Here is a 26,398-nt window from a genome sequence, read left to right on the forward strand (position 1 = left end):
CACACTTCAAGGAGATGTGGCTGTTTGGTTGGAGAGGTCAGGTGATGTGCTGAGCTCTGTGGATATTTGTCGATGCTGGCAGAAAACTGAACTTGCCAGGTTACAAAATGGAATTGCTTGGAAAGGTTGCTGTGCGCTTACGTTTCAGCATTCTGAGCACCAGATGTCGATAATAAGGCCGCAACAGGGGATGCATTAAAGCCTCAGCCTTAGCTGCAAGGTACATTGATAGCTTAATAGCACAGTACTGTGGTGCCGGCAGCTTTTAGACTATTTACATCTCGTTCTCTTTCAAGCGTCCCTCCCCCTACCTTTTAAAGTAGAGGTGTTCAGGCAACAATTCCCTCTAAATAACAGCTTGAACTTAACACCAAGAGAACAATAAGAGTGTAAAAGGGCTGTGTAGACTTTTTGATTGGCCATTTCCCCATGCGCTGTGAAGCTTCCAGTCTGATAAATCCCAGAGATATTTTTAACACTAGAACATGCGGACATCCAGTGAAGCTGAATGTTGGGTGGTTCAGGACAGACAAAAGAAAATCCTTCTTCATGCTGAGCACAGTTAAACTCTGGAACTCGCTCCCAAGTTGGAGGGCTTTAAAGGAGCATTAAACAAATTAATGGAGGAGGAGAAGGTTGCTAGCTCTGATGAATACGTTCCACTTCCAATGCTGGAGGCAATATGCTTCTGAATACGTTGTTGGGAACTGGGGGATGGGAGAGACTTGGGTCACATCCACACCATGCATTTAAAGCACTCTTAGACCATTTTAACAGCAATGGCTTTCCTCAAATAATTCCAGGAACTGTAGTTTGTTTAGGGTGCTGACAGTTGTTAGGAGACCCAACACAGGGATACAATTCCCAGCACCCTTATCAAACTCCCAAGATTATTTGGGGAAGCTGTGATTGTTGCAGTAGATAAGAGTGGCATAAGAGTGATCTAAATGTAGAGTGTGGATGTGTCCTTGTTCTTTGCTGCCCTGGAGAGCAGGGCTAGATCAAATGGGCTTAACGTACAAAAGGAAAGGCTTTGAGTTGAACACTAGGAGAAAGTTATTGATGCTAAGACCTGTCCAAACAAAGCAGGGCTAGGGAACATGTGGCCCTAAATATGTTGCTGGGCTAGAACTCCCAACATTCCTGACTGTTCACTATGATGGCTGGGACTGATAGGAGTTGGAGTCCAACAACACCTGGTACCCCAACAGGTTTCATAGCTCGAACCTAGAAGGTTGATGGACTCTCTCCCCCTGGAGGTCTTTATAGAGGGATGCTCTAGTTTAAGATTACATGCCTTGGGAAGAGGGTTGGACTGGATGGCCTACAAGATCCTCTCCAACTCTGTGACATTTTGGACAAAAAAAATGAATGGCAAAATGTGCACATTATGCTCCCTAGCAACAGACTATAGAATTACAGGTGCTTTTCAAAATGCATTGGATTTCAGTATGGTTCTCTCTGGAGTATTTAGAATACCTCTTCTCCACAGTATTACAGGGATAATAATCCCATTGTAGCAATACTACTACTACTACTACTACTACTACTACTACTACTACTACTACATTAATAATGCATCCCATGGAAAAAATGGATGTATAAACTGGACTCCAGTATAAGATAAAGCACCACCTCATGAGCACCTGCCAGGACTGGCATTTTGAACTCCAAACTCCATATCTGCTCTGTTCTACATCATACTGTCTCTGAACTTTGAGCTGCCTGGTAATGAAATGTCTCTTAATTTCATCAGCTACTTCAGACATTGCTTCTGCTTCTGTCAAATCAACTTAGTATTGACTGAAGTGTTGAGTGAATATTCTACAGTAATCCCTTCAGGTCTTCAGGTGGCTTGGTGTTGAGATGGCTAGAGGCCCAGGCTGTTGTTGGAAGGTGTTGGGAACTCAGTCCAACCTCTCTGGAGGCATATAAAGTTGGTATAACATTATCAATACTGGCAGAAGTGAGTGGTGACTGAAAGATGAGTCTTATGGGAAGACTTCAGTCTGGAGATTTTGTACTTCCTTGGCCTGTGTGAATGGCCTGTTAGTCTGCAGTGTGCTTGGCACATTGGTCCCATTCTTTCAGTATCTGTTTTAAACCCATGGCATTACTAGGAATGCAGAAATAGCTAGCTCCTAAAGACTTCTCTTTCTCAAGTTACCGCTTCCCTTTTTTGGCCAAAGTGGATGGAATTTAAAGGCACGGGAGCCTCTCTGGAGTGGACTTAGCCTGCAAAATGTTAGACCAATAGGTCCAGGAGCTTTTTGTAGCGGAAGAAAAAGGAATCTACTTTCCATCACTATCCTTTATGATAGAGGGAGTACTTTCCTTTTTCTTACCTCAAAATAATTAAGAGGTGGCTAAATTCTGTGTATTCTTGTATGTATTTTAAAAATAAATAAATTGCAGCTTCACACCAGCCTTTGGTTTGTGTCCAATCACAGACCTTACAATATCAGGCTATCTAAAACACTGCCTATAATGTTGTGAAGAGCTCTGGAGTTAAAGAAGAGGAATTTGGATATAATAATAATTAAAAAACCCCAACAGCCTCAATACAGCTTTTAACAGTTTTTTTTTTAAAAAAAAAAAACACAACCTTTTGCTGCTTGGGTTAAACAAAAAACAAAACTCAGAGCTTGACAGTGTTCTGCAGGCAATATTTGCAACAACCTCACTTATTGCAAAGCCCATAGGACCTACACAGCTATAATATATAGGAAAGTTCAGGGCTGTATCAAGACAGAAAAGTGCTGAAAAAGAGCAAGCCTGTGACTTTGGCGATCTCAATCTGACTCGGGGGCGATGGGGACGGTATATCTTTGACTTGAAAGAGGAGAGACCCTCAAATTGAAGTGCAGGCACCTGACATGGCACAGAATGCAGACCACTGGACAGATGATTTGTAGAGTGAAAGACTAGGTACCTACAAGCACCATTCTTAGTTATTGCCAGCAGTATTGTTAAGGGAAAGTAAGATGTTGGCTCCAGTAGGAAAGTATGGTCACCATCTCTCCCCACAGCAATGCCTCTGAAAACAATGCTATTATCCTGACATAGCATGTTCCAAGGAAGGCATAGTACGTAGGTATATGTGAATGCCAGTCAACTGGTGTTGCAGCAACTGAGCTAAATAAATAATGCTTTTTTAAAAAAGAAAGAAAGAATCTATGCCACATCCAGTTTCTCTGTGCCCCCAAATGTTTAGAATTTCTCTTCCTTTCTGAAAAAAGACAACAAAACACACTCTCCTGCGCATACACTTTTGCAGTCTGATCATGGGATCCTAGGCATGGGGAGCCATTTGGATACCATGGGAATGTATGCCTCTGGCCCACATGGGTTTTCATGCTTGATCCAGTTAGGATAGTGGTCTGCAATAAGGTAAAGGTCAATGGTTTGAGGGGATAAACTCTTGGTGTAATTTTTCATTAAAAGGAGTTCTGCAGGCATTCTTAGGATAGTGCATGTGATTGTGGTTTTGAGAATACTTAGTGGTACATGCAACCTGAATGCTGGTTTGTAAAACTAGTCCTTGCTGAATGGAGCTGAAGATTAACACATTATTTTCTATTCTGTTGAGGTGGACAAACATGCTATCATAGCATATTTTTCATTTTCTGAGAATATTCTCCACCTCATCAGAATAGAAAGTAAGGTGTTGATCTTGCATTCAGTTCTGTTCTCTCCGTTGGAGATAATTCTGGTGGGGAATTGCTAATTTTGTAGCCAGTTTTGTTTATCCTATTTCAAAATGAGGCTGAACCTAGAGTCTGTTTCTTTTTAGTTGTTTTGGTTTTGGTTCCTGGGGACAGACTATCCAATTAATGAATGAATTAATTAGTTATTCTAAATTTATTAGATGCCTGATAGCTATTGCTCTCTGGGTGTCACACAGGAAAATACTGAGACATAAAATCACAAAACCCAGCACAATACTATATGTCCTTTATATCTTTTTGATGTCCTTTATTATGTATGCTCCTGATCTGCCATGATTTATATGGTTTCTGGAAGAAAGATCTTAACTCATTTATTCATTTTGTGCAGGTCCCCACATTAATGATGGACACTCAGTTTTCGGAGTTCACCCCTGATATAACCCCCATAATGCTGGCGGCTCACACCAACAACTATGAAATCATCAAGCTGCTAGTCCAAAGACGGGTCACGATCCCGCGCCCGCATCAGATCAGATGCAATTGTGTGGAATGCGTCTCCAGTTCTGAAGTAGACAGCCTGAGGCATTCCAGGTCAAGGCTGAATATTTACAAAGCTTTGGCCAGCCCTTCGTTGATTGCCTTATCTAGTGAGGACCCGATCCTGACGGCCTTCCGGCTGGGTTGGGAGCTGAAGGAGCTCAGCAAAGTGGAAAATGAGTTCAAGGCCGAGTATGAGGAGCTTTCACAGCAGTGCAAGAGGTTTGCTAAAGACCTTCTGGACCAGGCACGGAGCTCCAGGGAGCTGGAAATCATCTTGAACCACAGGGATGACCAAAGCGAAGAATTAGACCCGCAGAAATGTCATGACTTGGCAAAGCTAAAGGTAGCAATAAAGTACCATCAGAAAGAGGTAAGGGCTGTTTTCCTACTTGGGGGTGGTCCAAAACTCTATGCATATGTCATGGGCTAGAAGAGCCTTCCCCAAACCAATACCTCTACCCTGAAAAGATCTTGCTAGACTCCAACTCCCATCAGCGCCTGCAGCCTGCATGGACAAGGTTAAGTAGTTATATGTGTTGTGGTCCAGTAACATCTGGAGGGCACCAGACTGGGGAAGGCTGAGCCAGCGTGTATTTCTAGGCGGGATGTGACATGTTCTTTGAAAAGAAAAAGAAAAAGGATCCCAGGGCATCTTACATACAATCAGTAAATGAAGAGAGTGGTGGTCTACCATCAATAGATACTCCCTGGGCAGATTATAACAAATGTAAAGAAATTTATGATCTCGAAATTTACAATTTCTTTGGTTTATTGTAATGGTTAACTTGGGATTCTTGCTGTAGTCTTCCTGAGGAAAAAGTCATAGTTAATTAGTCTATGCATGGAGGTGAAATGGAGCCCGCCTCCAACCGACTCCAACTGTTTCCATCTACCTTCCCTGCCACACCTCTGAATTTACCACCTGTGTGGAAATCTGTTGTGAGATTGCTGAAGGTCATAGTGACTACAAAAATCAACTCAACAGCTGAAGCTTACACCCTCGAATGCTGGGGAAATTAGGCCCTGGGTGATTTAAGGAAAAATCTACCTTCTATCCATGCCTTTTGGCATTAAAAAACTGGCTTCTGACTTGGTTCTGGGGTGCCCCATCTGGATGAGGGACCATGTTGCAACAATCATGTACGCTTGGTGGGTCTGTGACTCAAATGGTTCGTATGATAGTGAGGCAAGCTACTTTTGTCCCGTCCCCCCCCGAAACAGAATTCCTTAAAGTGTCCTTTGTTTCTTAAGCTGTGTTTTCATATACAAAGGGTCCTATTTGGCTTTGTAGTCTCTTAATAAAGGATTTGTCGTCGTATATTGGTGTGGCTTCTTAGGGTAAGCTTTGTCTCCATATCTGACACCTACTGAGAAACTTGTGGGCTTGGGGCTCAGAGGACAAGAAGTGGATCATTGACTCTTGGCTGGGTGAGTCCCAGATCTGTTCTTCTGCATCCAGAAAGGTGTCCAGAAACAGATCTGTGTCCCCCCAAACTCAAATTTGAGGGACAGATTTGGGAAACTTTACAGGGTTGGTGGCAGTTCCACTAGTCAGGGTTGGTTTTCCTTGGGCATCATTTGGTTAGCTGGCAGCATTGAAACAGTAGACTCAGCTATACAGCTGGAAATAAAACATTTTAAGTGTGTTTTAAGTGCAATATACAGTGTGGCATTAGATGGTGACGGTGAGCCCTATGGAAAATTCAATGTGTTTTTTAAAATGTTTTTTGAAAAAGTATTTTCAGAGTGGTTTTTATATGTGTGTAGATTCCACAACTAGCTCTCTGTAGAGGGGAGTAATACTCCCTACTTTGTCACAGACTCGCAGGCATGAGATAAAGGCAAGAAACATTTATCAATATATCCCCGCATCCTGAGCAGAATTTCATTCATCCCTCATTCATCTATATTTATTTATTTCATTTATATTCCCACTCGTTTCCCCAAGGAGTTCAAGGTGGTGTACATGGTCCACCCCTTCCTCATTGATTCCTCACAACAACCCTGTAAGGTAGGTTGGTCTGAGGGGCAATGATGAGCCCATGTTCACACAATTATCTTGATTGCCTAGTGGGAATTTAAACCCTAGTCTCTCCAAGGTCCTAGTCTGACCCTCGCAACAACTACCCACACTGGTTCTCTATACAAAGCAATATACTGTATATATTTATAAAAATTCAAACTAACATGTAACAATAAAAGACAGACTCTGTCCCCCACCCCACTTCAAAATTGCAACAGATATAGCCTAAAACAATGTACATGACCTAGGTCATAAGTAGGTAAACTAAGACCTAGGGGCCGCATCCAGCCCAATCACCTTCTAAATCTGGCCTGTGGACTGTCCGGGAATCAGCGTGTTTTTACATGTGCTTTTATTTAAAATGCGTTTCTGGGTTATTTCTGGGGCATAGGAATTCGTTCATTTTTCTTCTTCTTCAAAATATAGTCCGGACCCCCACAAGGTCTGAGGGACAGTGGACCGGCCCCCTGCAGAAAAAGTTTGCTGACCCCTGACCTAGGTGAATAAAAATATACTCACCTGGGCTGAAAAGGCCATAGAGGTGACAGGCAAGCCTCTCTGAGGATGCTGTCTCAAAGCAATCTCTGCCCCCAAACTAAATGGGAGTTGCGTGTTCAGACCTAGAAACCTCCCCCCTAAATAAATTCACACAAGACTCAAATTTTGGTTTTGGTTTTTGGCAGAATTTAGGCCACTACTTTATTGATTACAGAAAGTGACTGGTTGCATAGGCTTTGGTTTGACTAGCTCTCTTCCACGCAGGTAGCGCTGACCAAGGATTCCGGCATAGGTCAGCCAAGGGTGAACACTTGGATAAGCGGAAAGCCGAGAACAGGATACCTCCGCCACCCAAATATCCCCCTGGACTCAGGCACAGGCACAACCCCCTCTCAGGGGTTGACCAAACCATCGAGTCCCTGGATTCCTTTAACGGAATACCCTTCACATAGGGATGGCAAGAGCGTTCTCCCATCCCTATCACCTGAACCAGAGCCTATCTGCCACATGAGCACCTGCGCTTGCCACCAACCAATCACGCCTGTAACCAATCCCTTAATCCCGCTGACATGGCAGTCCCAATCAAGACAGATGAACCCCATCAAGCCTGTAAAGGAATGCATATCGGAAGGTAATGCCCAGGTGATGGATCACCATCCCACCCAAGGCCAGAACCTTCTTGGTTACTGTGCTCTGGACGCGCCTCCTGGCCCTCTCGGTGGCAGCTGGGCATTGGCTTCCTCGCCACTCACATCACTGCAATAGCTGTGACCAAAAATTTTGAGCCCAGGAAGAGCTGCCTTCAACTCTTCCAAGTCCTCCTGCATGCGGGTCCGCAGGCTCAAGCTGGGAGCTTCCGGCAAATCGTTCTCGCCCAGCTGTACCACCATCGCTGCAGGCGTGCCTTCCCCAAACACCTTCACATGCACTGTTGGGAGAAGCTCCTCCCAACGCATTCCTCATCTGGATATCCAGGATACGCACATGTGGTCAGGGAGCCCGAGCCTGCGTCCAAATCCAGACTCCTCCGCCGTCCTGCTGGCCCAGTGGACAATGCAGTCCAGACTGAAAGGCCTGCTGCACCAAGACACCCATACGCCTGGGACGACCCCCAGGACTGGCCGGGACCGGGATCCTGGAAGACAGAAATTGGGGAAACAAAGCCCCAGGAGGATCCAAAGCCTCACTCCCCTCACTCACATCAGAGGGACCATGGGCCTCATACATAGTAGAGGGAGAGGAAGGGTCAGGCTGGGGATCAGCTTGCCTCCCAAACTGCTGAGCCAAAGACCCACGCTCCAAATTAAACCTACCGTATTTTTCACTCTATAACACATACCAGACCATAACACGCACGTAGTTTTTAGAGGAGGAGAACAAGAAAAAAATATTCTAAACGAAATAGTGGATATATGATTTTTGTGGTTCATGCTGTGGCCACAGACATATGATCTGACAGTGAGTTTGGAGTAGCCCAATGCAAAAATCCTGAGGATCCATGTGGATCCAACCTTTGTAACCATGGAGGAGGGAAGGAAGGGGAACCATGGATCCTCTGCTCACGACTGCAGCAGATTCCCCCCACCACCTGTAGGCATTCACTCCATAACACGCACAGACATTTCCCCTTACTTTCTAGGGGGGGGGGGAAGTGAGTGTTATGGTGCAAAAATACGGCAATCAGGGCCACAGGATCTGAGCCAATATTTGCCATATTAGCACCCAAGTGATCCAGCTGAGGAACCACTGGGGCCTGCACTGAGTGAAGGGACTGAGAAGGGCCTCTAACTGCCCTTTTCGAAGGGAGAGCAGGACTAGGATTCCTCTTAACAGGCATCCTGAATCTCACTTCACGCAAAATAATAACAAAGGGAACACTATTAACAAACTCAATTGATAAAATGGCACTCGCGCCAAAACAAAATGGTGCTCCTGCCACACTAGGCTAAATATGGCTACTGGGCAAGAAGGGGGGGGGGACTTCCTGGCCCCTAAAATTTCCTCACCAGCAACCCAAAAGATTATAATATTCAGCTCGATGAATTTGCCACAGCAAGCCTAATTCCAAGCACCCCAGTATGCAAAGCAGACAGAAACGGCAGCGAAAAAACTCTGCCCAGAAGAACCAGGGGGAGTGGGGAGCTCAGCAGATAGGGAGAGCGCAAAGGCAAAAGCCGTGGGATCGCACACTGCAGAACACAACAACCAAGGTCGATGTTCTCTTGGGCAAATTAAAACAAAACTAATCGGTAAGCTCCACAAGGAATAAGAGCTGCCTAAGTGACCAACCGAGGGACGTGGGTGGCGCTATGGGTTAAACCACAGAGCCTAGGACTTGCCAATCAGAAGGTCGGTGATTCGAATCCCCGCAACGGGGTGAGCTCCTGTTGCTCTGTCCCAGCTCCTGCCAACCTAGCCGTTCGAAAGCACGTCAAAGTGCAAGTAGATAAATAGGTACCGCTCCTGCGGGAAGGTAAACAGCCTTTCCGTATGCTGCTCTGGTTCGCCAGAAGCGGCTTAGTCATGCTGGCCACATGAACCGGAAGCTTTATGCCAGCTCCCACGGCCAGTAAAATGAGATGAGCGCCGCAACCCCAGAGTCGGTCACGACTGGACCTAATGGTCAGGGGTCCCTTTACCTTTACCTTTAAGCGACCAACTCGGCAGTGAAAAGCTCTGAGACCAGAGCTTGCCAGGGGCCGAAGGTCCCATGGGGCAAAGCCCCTGAAGGGGAAGGGAAGAGGAAGGAAGGGGGAAAGGGGGTAGAATTAACAAAATGGAATAACTTGAGACAAATTAAATAAGGAATAAATAAGGAAAAATATCACCAGGACGATCGTTGCAGGTAGATCGCTCTCTCTCTCAAACCGTGATTATATGGTTTGAGAATTTAAAATTGTATAATAAAAATATTTTTTAAAAAAGAATCCCTTTGGGGACCTGATGATCTTTAATCTATCCGTTATCACCACCTTTTGATATAAAATTCCCAAGGTTGCTTACAAATAATATTAAAACCAAATGACAACAAATACAACCATGGCATTTCCACAGAATCCTCAAGAGCCATTTAATTAAAACCACTGCACACTAATTAAAAGCCATTAAAAGCCTGGAGAAACATAATTCTTTTTGACCTGGAGCCTAGTAGTAATTGACCATGGCATCACACAAGTGTGATGTCCATAGCTGATGTGCTTTGACAACAGTCACATCCACTCTTATGGACCATTTTAACGGTCATGGCTGCCCTCAAAGAATGCTAGTGCAGCCATGAGTTGTCCACAACTGAAGTGGGATTTGGAACTGCAGGTAAACTACTGCAGTCCATATCAAGATACTGAATGGCTTCAAATACACTGTAGCTAGAGATAACCCTCACGGGCTCAGATAGGAGCTTCAAGGAAGAGGCATGCATTAGGAGTCTGAGTGCTCTTTCATTTCTGATTATAAAATGTTTGTTTGGTGCAGACCTTCTGTTTGTGTCTTCCCCAGCTGTTAAAAGAATATTGCATGCACATCTCTCTCTCTCTCTCTCTCTCTCTCTCTCCCTCTCCCTCTCTCTCTCTCTCTTTTTCCTGCACAGTGCATGGAGCACAGGAAAAACTGCTATCCCATCAGTTTACTCATAATCAGTACAGTGGTGCCTCGCAAGACGAAATTAATTCGTTCTGCGAGTTTTTTCGTTCTACGAGTTTTTTCGTCTTGCGAAGCACCAATGTGTATTGACGGTTTCCCATAGGAATGCATTGGCGGTTTTAAAAAAAAAGGCGCAAGACATTTCGTCTTGCGAAGCAAGCCCATAGGGAAATCCGTCTTGCAAAGCAACTCAGAAAACGGAAAACTCTTTCGTCTTGCGAGTTTTTCGTCTTCCGAGGCATTTGTCTTGCGGGGCACCACTGTAGTGGCTGGTGAGGTGGGGCAAGGTGAGCTTGGCATGGTGCAGTGCATTGCGAAGGAGCCACTGTGATGCTTCTGCTGCCACTATACCACACTAACTGAGTCTCACTCCTTCCTCTCAGTAAGTACCAGTGCTCACTGTGCTGGGAAGCCAGCAGAGCAGCCATGCCCCCACCCATGCCACCTCACCACCTGCTATTCCTCATAATAACAAATAAAATGAATATGCTTAATAGTGCAATCCTATAGGGTCTACTTAGAAGCAAGCCCTGTTAAATTAAATGGGAATTAATCCCGAGTAAATGCATATATGTTTGCAACCATGGTTAATTTATATAATTTATTATCTCAATAATTGGTGCCAGCCACTAACTTAGATGGCTTTTAAAAAGCATTAGACACTGTGTGGAGGTTGGTGTTGTAGTGCTCCACTTGAAGACTCCCTGGGTACATCTGACTGGCTGCTGTGAGATGCAGGATGCTGGACTAGATTGTTGCTCTGGTTTGAGCCAACAGGGCTCTTGCATTCTAATGGAGGTGTAAATAAGCAGGAGAATTGCTATCCCTGGTACAAGGAAGTGGTTGGGGCTCAGAGCTTCTCAGAGAAAGCAACATGCCCTCTGAATGATTCAAGTTATTTCAGCTGTAACCCTCTAGAATTCCTTCCTTGCCTGTGAGCAGATAGAGACTGTTGTCACCAATGTGGGAACAATTCCCTTGGAGGTGCAAGATCTCTCTGTAGCTCCAGATCTACGATTAGTATCCAATTAGCATCAATTGTTTTGAACTTCAGTCAGCTCTAAGAATGTGTGAGAACATTCAAATGCACGTACAGAACATGGCCAGATGGCGCTTCCTGGTCACACTTACAGTTTATTCATGTCTGTGCAACTGTGAAAACAAAGAGTAATTATTCTGAAGTGCTTCTGAACTGTAAACCAGGTATTTAAGATCAGGTTAAATATATGCCGTATGGCTTCTCTGGGACTTCAGTGGAGTCTGAAAGATAAAGTGTAGTGATTCAAAGTTCAGGATCTCATGGAGTGGGACTTAGTGAAGCCCAGGGAAGTGGGGTCAAGGGGTGGCAGCCAGTGGGTCAAGGGCATCTCAGCATGAATATGGGAGCAGAGGTAATAGCGAAGTTGTCAGTCAGGGCTCAGCCCTACCCAGACCTCATATCTAAGGCCTGATGAAGAGCAAGGGCAGCTGGATCCTCCACTGATCTCCACTAAGAAGCCACTGGGTCTGGCCATCCTTGCCCCAGGACTGGAGATCCTTACTCCGGTTGCCTGGGCTGGCTGTCAGAACCACCACCATCCCTGTACTCATCACCCACAGAAAGGGCAAAAGAGTTGATGAGGAAGGGACAGGACAGTGAAAAGAGGGAGCAGCTGAAATGGCTGAATGCGCTCCTTAGGCATCACATGTAGCATGGATTAAGACATACCTATAGATGGGGCAGGAATTAATTCCGCTTGTGCTTTAATGCAAGTTCACCAAATCTGCATTTCCCAAACCAATACATGAACCTAAATGCAGATCTCCTTTGAAATTTACACTTCTCCAATTTCAGCAGCCCAAGAAGCCATATAAAAATGTACTTATTAGTGAAAAGCACATGAGAACATATTTATATTAGCGAAAACAGCATACAAAAATCTACTTTTTTGGGGGGGGGGGGTTCTTACAGAAATGCAAGCCTAGGCAAAACGTTGTCCAAAACTGCTCATATTATGAGGCATGTGTACAGAAACGCATATGAATTTTCACACAAACTTTTTTAAAAAAAGGAAAGATCCGCAAATGTATGTGGCTATGGAGCAAACTGAACTTGATTGGAAACATGAGAAACTGAACTGAAAGATTTGTTCACCTCAAATCAGTTTCACAAGGGAACAGCATTGGAATGAGGGAACAGGGACAGGTTTGAGGGGCAAAACTAATTCATCCCCTTAGAGTTAAATGGTTTGGGGGAGTTGATTTGGACATGAAGTGTGTAGTGATTATGATGGGACAGGGACTTTATTGATTCTAGTCCAGAGTGAGGATGGAGCTTGTCCAGAGACACTTGTCTCTTAATAGGAATGGTTGCCTGGTGAAAATAGTGATTAGCTTATTGCTTGTTGCAGGTCTTGTTGAAGTTGTGATCTATGTCACCTGAGAGCTTGTGCCTCAACTCTCTTTTTACCTTTGTCCCTGCAAAACAAAATTGTCCAACAATAATGCTAACCAAAGCATAGTGCATGGATCATGTTCTGCTGGTTCCTCCCCATTAGGCATCAGTCAATCTGTATCTATAGTATGGTGTTCAGCTCTGGGTGTTGTAGACCAGGATAGCAGAACTTCAAGCCTGGGGGCCAAACACAGCCCCCTAGGACTTTCTATATGGCTCTGCTCAGGCCACACCCATCACCAGTCCTGCTTCATACCTTCCTTGAAAGTTCTTTCGCCAGGCTAGAATTGGTTTTTGAACTCTCAAAATGCTTCTTGCATGCCCAGAAGATGGGTGTGTGTCCAAGGGAGAGTCTGGGTGTCCAGACTTTGTCTGAGTTGGGTGGAAACAGCCCCAGATTGTCCCAGGCTGCTTGGAGTAATCTAGGGCTATTAGGGATTGGGACCTCAGTGGGCAGGGATATGTCAATGGGAAGCAGCCACACTGCATTCGCCTACAGGGGCTGTGCTGGAAAAGCAAAGTGCAAAGTGCATAGCAGAACCTTCAAATGTCCCTATTTTCCAGGGATGTCCCTGATTAGAGAAGCCGTCCCAGTTTATGATTTGATCCTGGAATGTCCCTCTTTTCCTTAGGACATCCCTATTTTCATTGGAGAAATGTTGGATGGTATGGTAGGATGGCTCTATTTTCATTGGGGAAAATTTGGAGGGTATGGAGTTATCCAATTCCCGAGCCATCTGAAGGCAATCCTGTATAGGGAAGGGTTCTTTTAAAATGTTTAATTTTTTAATGTTTTTACATATATGGTGGAAGCCACTTGGAGTAGCTGGGAAACCCAGAAAGATATAAATAGTAAAGTAGTATAAATAGTAGAATCATTGTTATGGAATTGGATGTCCCTATTTTCATTAGAGAAATGTTGGAGGGTATGGCATAGCCCTAGAACACATCCCCTTAAATATGCCCCCATTTCATTGGATGCCAGGATTGGACACTCACCCTTCCTTCCATTCTGAGGAGAGATGAGGTACAATAGATTATTTCTGTGAGTGAGCATAGTGGTGCTTGATGTTGGTGTCTTACCTCCCATTGTATATCAGGGTACTTAATAGAGAGGGGGTAGACTCAAAACATTTTGTAGCACTTTCTATTTTTCTGCTCTGTTTCTGCCCTTTTCTATTTTGCCCCTTCCCAAAGCAGCCATTTTGTGCTATGCCACACCCCACAGCAGCCATTTTGTGAGTGGTGCCCATAACACTTCCTCAAAATGGCAGTGTGCCCATTGGCCCCAAAAGATTAGTGACTCATGCATTATCATATGCAACATCCCTTTCAAGACTCATTGGGGCAGGGATTCATCAGAGACAGGAATGAGGGTCTGACCTTGCTACAAAGAAATATTTAGAGGAAAAGCTTTTGGGTTTTCTTTCTGCTGTTGTTGATGCTGCTGCTTAATTGAATGTTTTGAGTCTCGTGCTTGTAATGGTTTGTTAGTTTTTATGCTGTTACCAGTCTTCTGGCACTTTAGATCCACAGGGAGGATACAAATAGTCAAATAAATGAACGAAAACACTTAGACACATGGGCACAAAGGTACCACCATGTAGATCACAGCCTGTAGCTGGTGAAGTTCATTTTGATCTGTACAGCACGACAACCTATTATTACAAGGCAATTTATGTTATTATAGCACATTTTCAACCAAAATAGCAAACACTTTCATTTTTTCCAATTGCAAGACCCAAACCAGTCTATGGCTAGGCTGGTGGTTGCCTGCTTGTCTTGATACAAAATAGCAGCATGTCAGAATCCTCCTGCTCCCACCTCAGCACAAACATATACTTAGGTAGTAAATATTATTATTATTATTATTATTATTATTATTATTATTATTACCACCATTGTTTTTGTTGTATTAAAGCACCATCAATGCACATCGAGTTTTATAAAGTTTTGTAAGTTGGAAAGACAGGTTCCCTATGCCCATGCTCTTTCTTTATCATCTAAACTTCAGCAGTGATAGAAGAGATGAGAAAGGAGAAAAACAGACAAACAGAAAAGAGCTATGGGTACATATGGTCAGACTGCCCCGGGATTTCAGAATTCTGGGCCAATGAGATTTCTCTAATGACAAATCAAACTATCATTCCCTCCCTCTCCATATTTGACAGTTTTAAATTTATTCTCTGAATCTGATAAAGACCTTAAAAATAAGTTCTTTTCTATCTGTCTGTCTCATTTTTCTTCTCTTCTCTTTGTTGCTTTTTATTTCTGTATGTTCTTAGCCTTGACCTACCTGCAAAATGCACTGAAATTCCTCTGCCCCCATGAAAGATGTGGAAAAATAACTGCTTTTTTTCATAAGGGTGAAGGTTCAATGGAATATTTCAGATGGAATTTAGCAGCACAACACTTACAGACCCTCTAAGTCTCCCTATTTTCCAGGGACACCCCTGATTTGGAGAAGCAGTCCCAGTTTGTGATTTGATCCCAGAATGTCCAACTTTTCCTTAGGATGTCCCTATTTTCATTGGAGAAATGTTGGAGGGTATAGAGTTTTCTGACTCTCGAGCTGTCTGAAGGAAATCCTGTATAGGGAAGGTTTTTTTTTTAATGTTTAATGCCTTACGATGTTTTTATATTTGTTGGAAGCTACCCAGAGTGGCTGAGGCACCCAATAAGATGTGTGGTGTATAAATAGTAAAATTATCATTATGGAATGGGACGTCCCTATTTTCATCGGAGAAATGTTGGAGGGTATGCACTTATAGCAGGATAATGTTTAGTGTGAGGATGGGAGTCTTACAAATGTAATTCACTTATTTTCTTCTGTGAGCTTTTGAAGGATATATTAACGAACTGCTGTGTTTTACCACTACAGACCACAGCAAAAGACATTTAAAAAGTGGGTTGCATCTTACTCCCTGGCTCAAAGCAATGACAAGTCCTTGGCTTTCTGTCAATAAACCCGAGGGTTATTTTTGTGCGTGAAAGACACAGTGCGTGCCACAAGAGTTTCTATTTCCACATGCCCTGAACTCATTCTTCATGTGTCACTGACATTTTTAAAAGCCCCCCCCCCCTTTTTTAAAGTGGACCACAGTGCTCCATAGAAATTCTCCAGCTTCCCTCATGGTCTTTGGGGAATGCTGTACTGCCAGGGGTAGTGCCACACTTGACAGATTCAATGCGCCGCAGAGCTTTCCATGGAATAGCTGGTAAGACTGTCCATATACTGCTAGGGAATATATTTCTCTGGTGGTTTTTGTCTACTTAAATGTCTCCAGCAAAAATTATGGCTCAGGTATTTTATCTTTGGAAGTAAGTCTTGAAATGTGCTTTGAAGAGGGGAGGGGAGTAAACCCGGGGGGTGGGGAGAGAGAGATTGAAAGCAGCAAAAATGTATAAAAATCCAACAAAATTATTTGGTTTCAAACTGATGTTGTTGCTGTTCTGCCTCTTGAAGTCGGAAATGATATTTTACTCTGTAATCCAGCATCATTCACCTCCCCCTCCCCAATCCCCATGAGGCATCAGAGAGGAAGCACAATTCAAGACTGGAAATAATCCAAGGCATATTTGTGCGGGAGTACGATAAAGATTTATCTCAACTTTGAGGGAACAAATAAATACATTAAGGCAAAAGGGCTATCTTACTATATAATATTTTTGTAAGGAAAAAATAGTTGTCATGCTGCAGTTAGTATGGCTGCCAATGGGTGGCCACACCAACTACAGCTTGACAGCACAACACAAACAGCACCTCAGTGGCACTGGAGGCAGAGGAGAAAGAAAGGGGCCACAAAGAAAGGTAGTAGCTGTGGAACTGCCCAGGCCAGTGAGCAGCCCAGGGGACAAGGAGGAGGTACCGTATTTTCCGTCCCATAGGACGCTCCGTCCCATAGGACGCACCTAGTTTTTTGGGGGTGAAATAAAGGGGGGGAATCCCTTTATTTCCCCCCCAAAAGCAGGTCGGGGAAACCGAACCAGGTCGAGGAACAGCGGGATGGCGACGCTGCGCCTCCCTGCTGTCCCGCCGAGCCTTGTGGGGCCGGCCGATGTCTGTCTGGCGCGCAGGGCGCTCTGCTTCAGGGTGCCCCACGCGCCGGGCAGCAGGCTGCTATCCGCAGCGTGGTGAGCCCTGTGGGGAACTCCTGCAGGGCTCCCCACGCTGCGGATGTCCGTCTGGCGCTCGGGGCGCCCTGCTTCAGGGCGCCCCGCCGGCCGGGCGGCAGGCTGCTGCTGGGTTCCTTTGCCGATTTGGGGGGGGGCGCAAAAGGTGCCCGCCGAGTCCCACGGTCGCAGGCTTCACCCGCCTGCGATTTCAGGGGTCCCCCACTTCGCCGCAGCGGTAAGACCCGACTTCTTCGGAGCTCGTCCCTCCAGAGATCAGAGGGATTCCGCCATTATTGATGGCGCTCGACTTCCCGCAGGGCTGCCTAGGCTGCGGATGTGTTCCCCAAGCGCCGGGCGCTCTGCTTTCAGGGCGCCCGATGCTCCGGGAAGCAGGCTGCTATCCGCAGCCTAGACATCCCTGCGGGACCTCCTGCAGGGCTGCCTAGGCTGCGGATGTGTTCCCGAAGCCTGGAGAGCGAGAGGGGTCGGTGCGCACTGACCCCTCTCACTCTCCAAGCTTCAGCTAAAGCCTGCATTCACTCCATAGGACGCACCCAGATTTCCCCTTTATTTTTGGAGGGGGAAAAGTGCGTCCTATAGGGCCAAAAATACAGTATTTGGGAACAAGCAGGCAGATAGTGTGGGGCAGGTTTTTCAAGCCTTTCTGCTCTTCCCCTGATGTTGCTGCTGCTGCTGCTGCCACTATAAAAAGACTTTCTCTTCTTCATTGCCTTCTCAACTACAGATAGCAGTTGTCCTGCAGGTAGGGGAAAAGGAGAGAAAGGCTTTCTCCTCTTCACCCCTTCTCTCTCCTGTCAGTGGTGACAGTGACAGGGAGATATTAGTAAACTGTGGGGTTTGGGATTGGCAGTTGGGTGCATAGTTAAACCATGGAACTCACTCCCCCAGTAGGCAGTGAAGGCCATCAACCTAGATGCCTTTAGAAGAGGTTTAGAGAGATTCATGGAGGAGAGGCTATGGACGGTTACTAGCTATGATTAAGGCTGGGCGATATATTAATATATCATCCAAAACCGGTTTGAAGTCCATATCGTGATATCAGTTTCATAGTGTTTGACCTGGCAATATATAGTGAATCATGATGTGTGCGCGCGCGTGCAATTCAAAAATCAAATGTGGGGGAAAACTTGTGAAGCCAGCCAATGCCTCTACACAGCTCCATCCTTATTTCAGACATTGTCATATATCATGGTGTTCCAGCTGGTGAAATATCACAATGTTGAAAACCAGATATCTCCCAGCCCTAGCCATGATAGCTATGCTCTACCTCCCTTGTTGGAGAAAGCAGTGCTTCTGAATTCCATTTGCTGGAAGCCACAAGAAGGGAGAGTGCTTGGGTCCTGCATGCATCTGATTGGCCACTGTGAGAGCAGGATACTTAACCACATGGACTATTGGTCTGATCCAGCAGGCTCTTTGTATGTTCTTAAGAGAGAAATGGAAGATAAAAAATAGCTGGTATAGAGAGTGGATCAATGAAGAAAGTGTGTGTTGATGCTCAGGGGCTGTTGAGCATCTATTGGAAACCTAGAAGAGGGTCTTTTCTATCTGCCTGTCCTTTGAAATCCAAATAAGTAAAGCAGGTAATATGAACGCTTCAAACATAGCCCTGTTTGCCTCTTTTAAGAATATTGTTATATGCCACCCCAATCTCCACAACCGTGATCAATTCCAGGGGTTTCAGGTACTTCCCTAGGGTTTGTGTTTCCTTTGGAAATGAGGCGCAGTAGAGATTGCGGTGTCTTTATGATATATGGTTTATTTACATGTATATATACAACTTGAGACTATAATACAGGGGATTCCAACGTTACACTCCGAAAGGGTTTCATTTCTCCCATAGCTGCAGCCATGGATTCAAACAGTCAGCCCACTTTGTGCTCTTACTTCCTCTCTTCAGCTTGCTGTGTTTAACAGACTGCCACTATTTTTCCTCCAGCCCATATCATCCCCAACTGCAATCCTAAAACAACTGCCCTCCTTCCAGCTCTACAAACTCTACTTTAAAGGCTTTGTCTTTCTAACCAATTCTGAGTTGTGGGAGGAGCCACCCTCATTTGCCCTCTGGCACAGAGCCACTCACTTTCTCACAGCTAACGATCAATCTTAAGCAGGCCATCACCAGGCTGGCTCCTAGCTTTCGTGTTAACATGCTAAATCCCGTGTATGGCGCCCAGGAATTATAAAGGGGTTCCAGGAATTAGAAGGGGAGCCTAGGCACCCCACAACTTCATAACAACATGATCTCTTGATCTTAGGGACTTTAACTAGTGGAGGAAATAAATATGTGTTCACAGATGCACAACCAACTGATGAAACAAAAGGTTTTGTACTGTGCTGAAATTGCCTTATTTTTATCCACAGCATGCATAAATATATCACAAGCAATTATGTCCCTCCCATCTTGTAAATAATTCATCAAATGCCCTTGGTATATTTGAAATTCATGGTGTGCATCCATCCTGCATAGGGACAGAGCTTCCAGGACCTGAAAGGCAGAGAGATACTGAGCGTTTCATTTTGAATTTTGACATTTATAAACAATATTCTACCAAAATCACTGTAGGGCATATTGTAATATTTCCTGTATAATTAATTCTCTGCCAGTTGCATAAAAAGGCAATTTGCCTTCTATGATATATGGAAGCTTTTTTTATTTAACGATAAGTATAAACATCTATAAATGTAATGCCTTTCCTTTCCCATTCCTTGCAAGCTATCTTTTTACACCTGAGCTAAATAGTACTATTAATGTATCACTTCGTAAAGGAGTTTATGACTTTGCAAAGTATGTATAGATTTAATACTGTACTAAAAATCGCTACAGGCAGCATGCCTTTGTTAGGAATAAAATGCTAAAGGGGAGAGACATCCCTTGCAGGGAGTATGTGTTGAGAAAGTCCTCGACCCAGGGTGCTGCTTCCAGTCAGAGTATGTAATACTGAGTTAGATGGGCAATGCTGTAGCTGAGTGGTTGAGCATGTGCTCTGCATATATGACAGGAAAATCCAGGAAAGAAATATTTTTATGTAATGATCATAATAGAATCACAGATTTGGAAAATACCACAAGGGTCATCTAGTCTAACCCCATGCAATGGAGGAATCACAACTAAAGAATCCAAGACAGATGTCCATCCAGTCTTTGCTTTAAAATATCCAATGAGGTAGAGCCCACCACTTTCCAAGGGAGTTTGTTCTGCTGCAATGATAATCCTAAATTCAAATCCTTTGTGAGGAATCAAAATATGGGCTCCCAGACCCAGCCGCTGCTGAATAGGAGCTCCAGTTCAGGCTTCAGCAGTGGGTCCTGCCATTGCACTGGGTCTTTGGCAGTTACCCATGGTTGCCATCTGCTGACACCAGGCTTGTTTGCAAATGCAAAAGCATTTATTAAAATAAGCTTCAGAATGATAGGTTTCAAACAAAACAAAACAAAAAAATATATCAGTGAAAGTCCTTTCTTCTGCAGCCAAATTGGAATGGTGATCAGGATCATCATTTGCAAACGACAAGGAGGCACAACGATCTCGTGGCTCTTCTCTTTAGGAAAAGGGTGAGCCAAGGAGACTGATTCATCAGAAGCCCATTAGGGATTTCGGTCAGAGGAATTGTTACAATTCCTGGCTGCAGTAGTGGAGTTCTCATTGCTGCCAGGTGTTTTTCATTTTGTTTTGTTGTGTGGAGTTAATTTTGGGTTTTTTGTCATAATCCCCTGTTGCTTCCGCACCCCACCACCCACACTGTCCCCTTGCAATGGCCATCAATCTGTCATTTCACAGTTATGATTCACCCAGCCCAAAATGAGACAGCATGGACTCCAGACACGGCGAGAACTGCTTACCCATTTTCGGAGCCATGATATCATTAAGTGCTTTGTCCATGGGGGACAGAAAGGAGGAAGAAAACTAGACTGCTGTCAACATGATTGCTGGTGTTAGTAATGGCAGAGAGGAAAGAGAAGAAGGTTGGGTTTTATTATATTCATACACACACACACACACACATTTAATGCAAGTAGTGTCAAGAGGAGAGGCTATAGGTCAGGGCAGAGCATCCAAGCTGCATACAAAAAGCCCAGGTTAAATCCCCAACAGCTCCAGGTAGGAGTGAAAATGCCCCGTGCCCATAACCATGGAGAGTGGCATGGACTGGCTGGATGCAGAGGAGGAAACCCCCAAGGAACCCCCAGGGGAAGAAGGCTCAGAACCAGGGGATTGGTGGTGGGATGACGATGAGTTGTCAGAAGGAGAAGAGGTAACAGGGTTTAGTGAGCAGGAAGGGACTGTGGCAGAGTGGTCCCAGAAGCAGAAGCAGGGGGCGGGGGTAAAGAGGCAGTCTGGGGGCAGGTTGCTGAAGAATCCAGGGAATCATCCCTGCTGTGCCCAGGTCCCCTTCTTCCAGTCTCCCAGATTACATAGAGGAATGAAGAGTGCTGAGCCAAGAGAGACAAGACAAAGGAGTCTCAGGTTGCTGGACCCAGGGAAGGAATCTTAGAGGCAGTGGGAAGGCAGTGACCCTCTGTCCTTGCAACTGCTTCATTGGGGCAATACTTGCTGGGAAGGGTCACTGTGACCACTAGAACTGAGCTGTTTTGTTTCTTTGAATATAGAGTTAACTTCACTTGACATCAGGTGCTTTATTGTTTAATTTCTGACCTATGCCTGACTCCAGCTCCTGACAGAGAGCCACTGCCAGTCAGTGTAGGTAATATGAGGTAGATGGACCAATAATCTGACTCAGAATAAGGCATCTCCATATGTTCTTATCTTGTTCCTATAAAGTAGGACAAGATGGTAGAACAGCTGTTGGAAAAGGGGATCAGACTGGAAACTCTTTTCTCTTTGCATCAGTACTTGGAGTTTTCTGGTTGTAATCCAAAATTCTCCATCTACCACCTCAAGTCTACTGGGTCATTGCACTACATGCATTGACCAGGACTATTCTGAAACAGGGGTGGGGCAAGCTTGTGTGGCCCTGTGACACTGCTCCCACAGTGTCCGCAGATTGGGAGATAATAATGTGATCCTCTCTAATCTCAGTTGTGTGTGCATATGCCTTACAAACACATATTGCTTTAGTTGTGAAGCACACAGTCTTCTTTTCCTCCACTGCCCACCTCCACGGTATGAGCTACATCTTTTACTACATTCCTGCTGTTAGAGGCAAACAATAAACCAAAAATCCCCAGAATCTTTAAATTAAAAATAATAGACCGAACTTGTGCAGTTTCACATTTTTAAAACTTGCTTTAATCTTAGCAACAGCATGACTACAGGAATAACATTGGGTTTGTTTGCTTCTGGTGCCCCGATGCTAAGCACATTTACTTGGGAATCAGCACCATTTTGTTGTGAAATAAGATAATAAAATGAGCCTCTGTAACCAGGCATGTGCCCAGCTGCTTATTCCCTGACTATACCATGTTTTTCTAAATAGGAATAGGCCGGCTCCCAGTGGGCCTCAACATGCAGCCCAGCTGCTGAAGCAGGGCCTGTTTGCTGCTGGCCTCATCATCTGTCCCATTTGAGTGGTGGTTTGGAGGCCTTGTGGGCTACAGGGCCCTGGACCTGAGAGGCACCCCTGTCTCTGCTAGGGATGGGTGAATCTGTCAGTTTGGGTTTCTCTGAGTTCCCTTGTTTCTCCAGTCTTACCCTCAGTTCCCCACATTTTCACATCAGCTTACAATTTTTTAAAAAAAAGTCCTCGTGAAAATACATCAGTATTTTAACACAAATTTATCCTATAATTTTGCCTGATATACACACTTTTGCAAAGCAATTCTCCTAACACAATGCACTTCCTATGCTAGATCACGTGATATGTGCATTTCTATGCATACTTTACCGCAGCATATGCATCTTTATACACATTACTTGTCTGGAGAACAGCACTGCAAAATTCAGAAAAGTGCCAGATTTCAAAGGACGGCTGCATTTTGGTTTGCATATTGTTACAGGAAGTAACAATATGCAATATGCGGTGCTCATCTCACTTTACTGGCTGAGGGAGCCGGCGTACAGCTTCTGGGTCATGTGGCCAGCATGACTAAGCTGCTTCTGGCGAACCAGAGCAATGCACGGAAAAGCCGTTTACTTTCCCGCCGGAGCGGTACCTTTTATCTACTTCAACTGCTAGGTTGGCAGGAGCAGGGACCGAGCAACGGGAGCTCACTCTGTCGCGGGAATTCAAACCGCTGACCTTCTGATCGGCAAGCCCTAGGCTCTGTGGTTTAGACAACAGCGCCATATAAGTACAATTGAGTATAATTCAAGTATAATTGAATGCAACCTGGGCTTTTACCACTTGGCTGATAGCAATTTTACCATGCAGTCTTCCTGCCACTCTCCCTGCCCACCATGCTCCACCTTGAAACTGGGAGAAGCAGTATGTGGGGAGTGGGGGGAAGAGGTGGAATCAGAAGCAGAATTCTACTGGAACAGAATATATGTCCATCAAGTCCATTATTGTGCACTCTGACAGCAGTTTTCCAGAGTCTCAGGTACAGGTCTTTGCCATCACCTGCTCCCTTATCCTTTTAACTGGAGGTGACCTCCTGCCTACAAAGCATATTCTCTTCCTCTGAGCTGCACTACCTCTAGTTCATCCCTGTGCATGTTAACACATACATGTGCATGCACCCCAAAGCATCACTTTCAATGTACAAGAAAATAAGGGCCACTTCCTTGGTATATAGGAACAATTGGAGCACATGCATTAGTAGAACATGTTGTTCAAATTCAGATTGGGTCAGCCTCTCTTTCCTGTTGGAAGGCTAATGCATAAGAGGCTGCCTGCTGTGATTTGTGAGTCAGTTCCAAGAAAACAGTGTTTTGAGAAAATATTACAGGAAACAACAAGGTATTGGGGCAGAAGTATTCAATGATGTTAGCTTTCATCTCATTTAAATAGCAAGCAAATGGGTTGTGCAGAGTTTTCAATAGCACTCGTGCTTCTTTGAGCAATGCTTTCAACTGTCATCTTCAGGAGTGAAGAGTGCTCATTTTGTTGATTTTTTTTTAATTTTATTTTTTTTGTAATTTAGTTAAAGAATAAAGGGAGAATTCCCTGGATGCCTAGGTCCAATTTTTTGGAGCAGGCACTCTTTGGTGAGATAGAGCACCTTAAGAAATTTAAAATCACAAAACATGCAACAAAGTAAAGTGTGGAAATATAGGTTAGTACACATTTAAAATACCCTCTTCCAAAGTTCCCCACTTTCCTTAGCAAAGAAAGAGACCACACTTTTGGTAAGTTAAAAATGGTTTACTTACAAACTTTTCAAATGTCAGATTCATGTGCTTTTCCATACAGCACCAAGAAAAGACAGGCAGTACAACTTAGTTTCAAAAATGGTAAGAGCTTCTAAATTATGTGCATAGAAACACAAAGATGGCTTGCTAAAGCCATGCAATCTGGTTCTTTGAGAAACCAGTCCAGACATCCATACTGGTTGGTTCACATTGTGGAAAAAGGCTTTAGTAACCCTTCCTCCCAAGGCAAGGGTTTGTTAGCTATGTAAGCCTGACAAGATAGCTTACACTATGGTCTTAACACCTGCATGCATTGATTAGAGTTAAGCATGTTGGATAAATGAGGCTGGATATATCCCACATATTTTTGTTTTAAGCTTTAGGTCAGTACTCAGCCTTAGCTCTAAATCTATGAAATCAGGGAAGTCGTTATGGTCTTCATTATTCTTTGCAGTCTTTCCTCCTCCAAGGAGCCATTTTCACACGTTACAAAACACTGTGAGGCATGAAGGACTCTAAGGTAGATTAATACTTTCACAATTGATGTGTGTAATGCATCCTGATGGCCTCAGGGGCACACAAAACATTTGGCTTGTCTTGGAACAGTTTGAATAAGAGGAAAGGACCATTTATTATCCAAAAATGTCACTACCAGAACAGTGTATGGAAGGAAATGTTATAAGTTTCAGATAATGAGGAGATTTTGAATAATGAAGGTTTAGGCTTATCGCTTTTTATTTCATTTTAAAAGAAGTATATGCTGCCTCTAATTAAAATAATATCATGGGCAATGCACAATAAAACAATGCAATACAAAGCAACATTTCAAAGACAATTCAATGTACAGTAAAAATAACCCAATAAAAACAGTATATAACATTTATAGTAGACAGGAATCGTTCATTAGTATCAGCAGGCAAAAAAAAAAAAAAAAAAACTTGGGGATGAGCAAATCTGTAAATTTTGTTTTTTCTCAGTTTCTCTATTTTACAATATTATGTTCAGTTCTCTACATTTCCACATCAGTTTGTGATTTTTTTTAAAGTCCTCGTGAAAATTCATAGCATTTCAGTAAGAATTTATCCTGATATGCCTGCAGTTGCACGTTTTAAAGAGCACCAGTAATAAAAACATAATAAAAACCATAACTACAGACAATATAATAATAAAACAGTCATAATAACAACACACACACACACACACACGAGAGAGAGAGAGAGAGAGAGAGAGAGAGAGAGCGCCTTAACAGGCCATATATTATTTAATGGCCAAAGGCCTGAGTAAAGAGGAATGTTTTTGCCAGGCGCCTAAAGACGTGTAATGAAGGTGCCAGGTGAACCTCTCTGGAGAGAGCATTCCACAGTTGGGGAGCCACCACAGACAAAAACCCGTTCTTGTGTTGATACCCTCCAAACCCCTCAGTCAGGAGGGACACAGAGAAGGGCCTCAGATGACAAGCACAATGTCCATGACAATTTGTATGGGGAGAGGCAGCCATTTCAGATTACAGTGGTACCTCGGGTTACAGATGCTTCAGGTTACAGACTCCACTAACCTGGAAGTAGTACCTCGGGTTAAGAACTTTACCTCAGGATGAGAACAGAAATCGTGCGGCTGCGGCGGGAGGCCCCATTAGCTAAAGTGGTACCTCAGGTTAAGAACAGTTTCAGGTTTAGAATAGACCTCCAGAAAAAAATTAAGTTCTTAACCTGAGGTACCACTGTATATACCCCTGATTTTCACTTCTCACTATTCATGGCATGCTAGATTTCCATTTAAAAGAATCACTCAATATCTTCACCCAAATTCACAATTCCTAGGTCACAACTAAGAAAAGCTGCATATAAGCAAACGTTTTACAGGCTCTGGATTCAAGATTCAAAACTTTCTCATTTCTGTGATTACTTAATTATTACCAACACCAGTTCTTACTACTCTCAGGACTTGTTCACACTTCACTTGCCCCATTCCTGGAAAGCATGGGTCCAAGTGGTTTTCCATTTGCCTCCCTCCCCTCTGATTTTCCCAGGAAAACACGCTTTTTACCGCTGACTCAGAACAAACATCAATCTGTGGGAAACACAAAGGATGTTTGTTCCGATTCATTAGTAAAGAGTGGCTTTCTCCAGGGGGAAATGGCGGGACAAGCAGAAATGTGAATGAGATCTCACAGATTTTCCTCTAATAAGTCTCATGCCATGCCCTGG

General features: G+C 44.1%; 1 protein-coding gene across 7 annotated transcripts in view; it reads left to right on the forward strand.

Moving 5' to 3' along the window:
* Positions 1 to 26,398, forward strand: part of TRPC5 (transient receptor potential cation channel subfamily C member 5) — a 171,234-nt gene that overhangs the window by 79,588 nt on the left and 65,248 nt on the right. For all 7 annotated transcript variants that reach the window (XM_083423493.1, XM_083423494.1, XM_083423496.1 and 4 more), the window contains one exon: positions 4,057 to 4,578. In XM_083423493.1, the coding sequence (XP_083279619.1) occupies positions 4,057 to 4,578 (522 nt within the window). The remainder of the gene's footprint in view (positions 1 to 4,056; positions 4,579 to 26,398) is intronic.

Source organism: Podarcis tiliguerta (assembly GCF_965153285.1).
Source record: "Podarcis tiliguerta genome assembly, chromosome: Z".
Lineage (NCBI taxonomy): Eukaryota > Metazoa > Chordata > Lepidosauria > Squamata > Lacertidae > Podarcis > Podarcis tiliguerta.